Here is a 7,233-nt window from a genome sequence, read left to right as displayed (position 1 = left end):
TTTGGAAGGCGGGTTCTTAACCACGGGACCACCAGGGAAGTCCCAGCTTCCTCCTTTTTAAACTATAGACTGGATTAAAATTCAGGTGCATTTTCTGAAAAGAGTATTTGTTGAGGTATGGTAAATATTGGACCGTGGTGAAAACTCAAATTAATGATTCAACTTTGTGGTTATATATACATATGCACACTGTTTGCAATTTTCTGATTGTTGGAGTTTTGTTGCAAATGGAACATGTGCATTGATGTTTTTTAGGAAATAATGAGTGTTGAACCGGAGTTTACTGTAGGGCCTGAAAACCAAATGGAACTTTGTGGAGAACCCGAGAATCCTTCTTCATCTAAGGAAAAGCTGAGTATGGACCTGCTGTCCGTGAAACAGGAAGAAGAGGGAGGATCCTCTGTTTGGGCCTCATCCATGTCCATGGAAGGTGGTAAGAATGACTCTTCTCACCTCCTCTTCACGGTCTTACCCAGTAGAGTCTGGAGTCTGCCTCCTACACTTCACTGGAGCTGTTCTCATCAATCTCACCAGTTTTGGCTGAGATTGCCATTAATTTCTCAGCCATATTTGATACAGTTGTTCACTTTCTCCTTCATGGAAACTTCCTTGTATTCCTATACCCTGTGACCTACTGGTTTTCCTCTCATATTCATAAACCCCTTTCATTCATTTTTTTCTGCTTACCTTTGTCGTTTTCCCTGTAAACATTATTGTAAAGATTCCTGAATCCCACCATTTTTTCTCTGTCTACTCCCCTCTGACATGATCTTTCAACAAGATACTACAATAGCTTCTTATCTGATCTGATTCCTATTCTTGCTAGAGTCTGACCCTCACTGTCTAACACTGTAGCCGGAGTGATCATGTCAACACAGAAATGAGATCACGCCACTTGCATCCTGAAGACCCATCATCACCTTTCCCAGGCACTCAGAACACAATCTGAACTCCCGACTCTGGTCTACCAGCTGTGCACGACCTGGCCCCACCATCCTCTCCTAACACGTGGCCTGTCATCTCCTCCTTGCTCTCTCGGCCTCTGTCTTTTGCTCTGTGCTCCCTGGCCAGTCCCCTTCCCAGGGCTATGCACGTGCCCTTGCCACAGCCTGGGGCTCTTCCTCTGCATGTGCCCAGGCCGGCTCTCTCTCCTCCTCCAGGCTCTGCCCAAAGGACGCCTCCTCAGGAGGGCATTCCCGACCACGTGGTCCACTGGGGCTTCCCCTCCTGCTCTCTGTCCCATCCCTGCTTACTTCTTCCCTAACACGAATTCAAACTGTAATAATTTTGTTGGATCATTGTACACTTACTGCCTGGCCTCCCCATGAGCATGGAAGCTCCATAAGTGTGGGGATTGTTGGCGTCTGTCCTGTTGGCTGCCGCTCCCCAGCTCCTGGCACGGCCCCCAGCACAGAGCAGGACGAGTCAATGGAGAAGAGGTGTCAGACCTGGAGTAAAAAGAAACTCTCGCTTCCGAGACAGAAAAGATGGATGAGGAGGATCATATACTGACAGGGATTTGGGGTGGGGTGATGGAGGCCATACAGAACCTTCAGATCTAATGGCCACCCCCTGTGTTTCCTCAGAACTTCTGAGGGAGAGAGGCGGGAGTTTGGCGGGGGGGCCATATAATCTGATGTCAAGCTCGGTAGAGCATGGCATTTCATAGGTAAAGGACAGAAATCATGACACCCAGTGAGACGTGCTGCTTTTCAGCTTGTAAAGCACAAGCTGCAGCTAAACCCTCAGCACCAGGGACCTGAGCCTCTTTATTAGTTGTACTGTCTTACTTGGTTTCCATGTGTATTCATGGTGCCATGAAGAGAAGAAAGTGTGTTTGTCGTATTACCATCCTGAGCTCAATTTGAGGGGTCTCAGGCTCCATCTGGTACATCCTCTTGCTTTATGAAACAATTTCCTCAAAACTGAGGAGCACCGGGCTGTCCCTGTGGGGTTGCCATAATGCACTTACGTCACAGCTCCACTTGTTAATTTGGTTTCCAGATGTTACTGCCACTCACGATGTTGATGAGGTGAAGACGGAATATGGTCCAATCCCACTCGATGGCTTCTGGTCAAAGTCTGCTGCCCCAGACCTTGTGAACGTGACAGGAGATAGTATCCGGCCGAACCAGGTGGATTCTCTGTCTGATGATTTCACTAGTCTCAGGAAAGATGACCTGATGCACAATCCTGGTAGTAATGCACTCGTAGGAGGAACCAAGATCTGCAATGTCTCTGTAGATGATCAAAAAGTCTCGGCAACATCTGCTTTGGAAACTGGGCCAAATACATCGCAAATAAGTCCTGCTATGGCGCAAAGAATCAATGATGATATAAAATACCAGTTAAGGAAGGAAGTTCGAAAATTTGGGCGAAGTAAGTAGTGAAAGAACATCTGTTAATAATATAATGGCGGTCCCTTTCCTGTTAGGATTCAGAATAGATTCAAGGTATCTCTTGAGGTGCATTTTTGGGAAGTATTGGGTTTTCACATAATTTAAAATGATTCCTCCTGCCTTACCTAAAAAAAGACCCAAATACACCTTTCTCTTTTTCCCCTTACTTGCTGTAATAGTTTCCTTTTGCTGCTGTAACCAGTTATCGCAAACTTCGTGGCTCAAAACTGTATTATCTTAGAGTTGTGGAAGTCAGGTCTGAAATTATTTTCATTGGGCTAGCATGAAGGTGCTGGCAGGCCAGGGTTCCTTCTGTAGGCTCTAGGGAGAATCTGTTTCCTTGCCTCTTCCAGCTTCTACAGGCTGCCTGTGTTCCTTCGCTCGTGGGCCCTTCCTCCATCTTCAAGCCAGCAACTTAGCCCCTTCTCTCCTCTCTAACCTCTGCTCCCACCCTTACATCTTTTCTTTCTGACCAGCTCTACTGCCTCCCTTTTATAAAGTTATTTGTGGTTACGTTGGGCAACATGTATAAAGATGGATAATCTCCCCATCTCAAGAGCCATAACTTAATCACATCTGCAAAGTAAAGTCTCTTTTGCCATATAAGGTAACATGTTCACAGGTTCTCAGAATTAGGATATGGACAACTTGTGGGGCCGTTATTCAGCAGACCACATTTAATTAGCATTTAGAGTTTCCCTGGCAGATATGTGCAGATGTCTTGATTTGAGTGTTTCAAATAAAACTATACCTAACTTTCCACACACAAGGAATGATTACTGATGATGTGTAAAGATTGAATTTTATGTTTCATCCATATTTTAAAAAATACTTTTAAAAAATATCTGCAGAGTATGAAAGAATTTTCGTTCTGCTTAAAGAAGTGCAAGGACCTCTTGCAGTGAGGAAACAATTTATTGAGTTTACCATCAAGGAAGCTGCAAGGTGGGTGTAAAGAGGAAGTCTTCATAGTGTTTTATTTTAAGAAGGCGGGCCCAATGCAAGACAGGCGGAGGGACTGGTGCTGCCTTGCTTTTCTTTTCTTTTTTTTAAAATAAATAATTTAATTTTGGATATGCTGGGTTTTTCTTGCTGTGCACGGGCTTTCCCTAGTTGCAGCGAGTGGGGGCTACTCTTCATGGCAGTGCATGGGCTTCTCATTGCAGTGGCTTCTCCTGTTGTGGAGCACAGGCTCTAGGTGCACAGGCTTCCGTAGTTGTGGCACGTGGGCCCAGTAGTTGTGGCTCGTGGGCTTAGTTGCTCCGCAGCATGTGGGATCTTCCCGGACCAGGGCTCGAACCCATGTCCCCTGCATTGGCAGGCGGATTCTTAACCACTGTGCCACGAGGGAAGTCCTGCCTTGCTTTCCTAAGCCCTGGCCCTCAGTCATAATTAAAGGGTGTTTGCAGAGGCGTCCAGATTAATACTACCTGAGGCCAACTCATTCATCCAGGTCTGTGGAGCCTTCTGGACTCCTCACAGTCTGAGGTGGGCTTGGGCTCTCAGGTGGTAATCACGGTATTAGCTAAGCCCTATCTTTACATGAACATACATTTTCTATTTCCCATGTGAATGGCCAGTCCCACTTTGTACGCTGCACGGTGCCTCGTGCATCATAAATGCTTTAAGGACCTTTTGGATAATACAATTTCTTTTTCTTCTTTAGGTTCAAAAGACAACACTTAATTCAGTACCTTGAGAAGGTACTAGAAAAAATAGAATCCCATCACCTTCTCAAGAACGTTAATCGCATCAACAGGAGATTATGATGTTAACGCAAAGACCAAGGAGGAAAAAAGAATAAGTGTTCTGTGTTGTAGGATGGAATGGGATATTGTTGACTATCCTACGATGTTTTAGTCAAGGGAACTGCCTTCCAGAGGCTAAGAAATAGCAGTGGAGCTTTCTGTTTTCAGATTCTCTGGCAGTAAAAGCTGGCTTTTGCCCTATGAGTTTTCTTTGAAAGTATTAGTTGGTTGTTTTGTTGTTACTTTTCCCAATTGAGGAAGGTGATGTTATTAAGCCAGCAGGTTAAAATCAGTCAACCCTGTCGCCCCTACCACATGTGATAAGGGTTGACTCTTGAACTTGGCCGTCCTGGGCATTTCCAGAGTGACTAGGGGCCACGTGCAGGTGGGGCACTACTTGGTGCTCTTACTATGTCCTTTAGAAAGAATATGTGTTCAGAGGCCAACTGGTAATCTTGTGTGTGCTGAACAAAGTTTTCAACCATTCCTAGCTGTGCCTTTAAAACCATGCAATATTCAGGACAGTTTGGATCAAAGAGTAAGAAGGCTGCTATTTGGGTAGCTTATTTCTCCGTGGGAGGGTCAGGGGGAGTCACCAAACAATGTACGTCCAACTCTCTTCAGTTGTGTCTAGAGGCATTCCAAAGTGCACCTTAGGCTGCCTCAACCCCTGACATTTGTTCTGGCATGTGATGGCAGAACGTCTTCAGGTGGACTTGTGCATTCTGTGCTTCAGAAGCACTAAAAGGAAAAATAATGTATGTATTTCCTTTAATGTTTAAACGAAGGTTTATATGGAGCAGTATTGTTATATTTGTATTAGTTTGCAAAAATTTAAGTGTGCAAAGGGATTTTGACGTTGCATATATAAACTAAAACATTTTATTGATTTTTCACAAGGTCCATGATGCTAGAGAAATTTCTACTTTTCTGATTTATTATTCCTTTCAGAAAAAAAAGTGTGCACTGTTGTTGTTTTTTTTAATAAATTTATTTTCTTTCTTTATTTTTTGGCTGCGTTGGGTCCTCCGTTGCTCTGCGCGGGCTTTCTCTAGTTGCCGCGAACAGGGGCTACTCTTTGTTGTGGTGTGAGGGCTTCTCATTGCGGTGGCTTCTCTTGCTGCGGAGCACAGGCTCCAGGCGTGCAGGCTTCAGCACTTGTGGCACACGGGCTTCAGTAGTTGTGGCACATGGGCCTAGTCGCTCTGTGGCATGTGGGATCTTCCCAGGCCAGGGCTCGAACCCGTGTCCCCTGCTTTGGCAGGCGGGTTCCCAAACACGGTGCCACCAGGGAAGCCACCACACTGTTAAATTTAGATGTTAGCAGAAGAATCTAAACTTCAAAATGTCACTCATGGAACTGAGTGATATTGGTGAACATGGCAGAGTAGGGTACTCTGGGTAGGGTACTCCAGAAACACTGGGAATAAAATGATCAGAATCAAGTTTATTGGAACTCTGGAAGATCATCAGAGGTTTACAGCAACCATGCGAATGTTAAGTCTGAAGAAGAGCCATGAAATGTGACAGGAGAATTTGCTGGCATTTTAAGTTATTCTTGCCCCAGCCCTTCCCTAGTAGAGCAGCGGTCTTGAAGATGTCAGCCTGCATTCCAAGAGAGGGTTCGTGGCTCAGGAGGGAGGAGAGTAGACCTTACTCCCAAGGAATTGTGTTTGTTTAAAGCTGTCTAGAAGGCTCCCTGAAGGACTGACGCAAGGGGATTTTTTGCTTTTCCGTTGTCTTAACTCTAAGCTCTTTTAGAGTGGAGAAGCAGCTATGTGAAGGATGTTCTTCAGAAACATTGAAAGGCAAGTGAGTAAGCTGCTGAAGCTTATGGCAAACAACAGACATGCCTGAATCCTGGAAAGAAAAACTGAGGAGTGAGATAGTTTGGAGAAGAAGGGCTTTGAAATGCTCCCATGTATATTTGGGTGTGCATGCCCAGGGCAGGACTCAGGCAGAAAAGACCGGAGAAGACCATAAGATTTCACCTCTGGCTAACCATTAGGGTCAGGAAAATAAATGACAAGAACAACTAGTTAGAAGATCAGTAAGGAGGGACTTCCCTGGTGGCACAGTGGTTCAGTATCCACTGACAATGCAAGGACATGGGTTTGACCCCTAGTCCGGGAAGATCCCACAGGCTGCGGAGCAACTAAGCTTGTGAGCCACAACTAATGAGCCCGTGTGCCATAACTACTGAAGCCCGTGTGCCTAGAACCCATGCTCCGCAACAAGAGAAGCCATCGCAAGGAGATGCCCGTGCACCGCAACGAAGAGTAGCCACCACTTGCCGCAAGTAGAGAAACCCCACTCACAGTAACGGAGACCCAACACAGCCAAAAATAAATAGATAATAAATAAATAAATAAATAAATAAAAGCAAAAAGTAAAAAGAGTAAACTGATTTAATAAATAAATAAAATAAAATGAGGACAAAGAAAGGGAATTATTTCCCCTAAGGAAAGGAATGCCCTTTTTTGTTGAGAGTTGCCCTTTCCCCAGGCATTCTGATTACTCATGGTTACACCATGTTTGGCTTTGGACAGCAGCTTGTATATTAGCTTCATCCTTTTTAAAGTCTTATTTATCTAAAAAAATTATTTATTTATTCATGGGCTCTCTACTTGTAGCACGCGGGCTCTCAAGCTGTGACGTGTGGGGCTCAGTAGCTGTGGTGCGTGGGCATAGTTGCCCCAAAGCCTGTGACATCTTAGTCCCTGACCAGGGATCGAACCTGCACCCCCTGCTTTGGAAGGCGGGTTCTTAACCACGGGGCCACCAGGGAAGTCCCAGCTTCCTCCTTTTTTAAACTATAGACTGGATTAAAATTCAGGTGCATTTTCTGAAAAGAGTATTTGTTGAGGTATGGTACATATTGGACTGTGGTGAAAACTCAAATTAATGATTCAACTTTGTGGTTATATATACATATGCACACTGTTTGCAATTTTCTGATTGTTGGAGTTTTGTTGCAAATGGAACATGTGCATTGATGTTTTTTAGGAAATGATGAGGGTTGAAGCGGAGTTTACTGTAGGGCCTGAAAACCAAATGGAACTTTGTGGAGAACCCGAGAATCCTTC

At 44.8% G+C, this 7,233-nt stretch overlaps 1 protein-coding gene across 1 annotated transcript; it reads left to right on the top strand.

The window, feature by feature from the left end:
* Window positions 1-261: 261 nt before the first annotated feature.
* Window positions 262-5,917, top strand: LOC309796296 (integrator complex subunit 6-like; the record flags this gene model as incomplete). The annotated part of the gene is made up of 4 exons (XM_082609336.1): window positions 262-433; window positions 2,005-2,379; window positions 3,251-3,344; window positions 4,066-5,917. 4 exons carry the CDS (start codon window positions 262-264, stop codon window positions 4,166-4,168), a joined length of 744 nt encoding a protein of 247 aa, XP_082465462.1. The 3' UTR covers window positions 4,169-5,917.
* Between the last annotated feature and the right edge of the window lie 1,316 nt (window positions 5,918-7,233).

Source organism: Mesoplodon mirus, assembly GCF_964341445.2.
Source record: "Mesoplodon mirus genome assembly, chromosome: X".
NCBI lineage: Eukaryota > Metazoa > Chordata > Mammalia > Artiodactyla > Ziphiidae > Mesoplodon > Mesoplodon mirus.
This window is presented reverse-complemented; position numbering and strand designations above follow the sequence as displayed.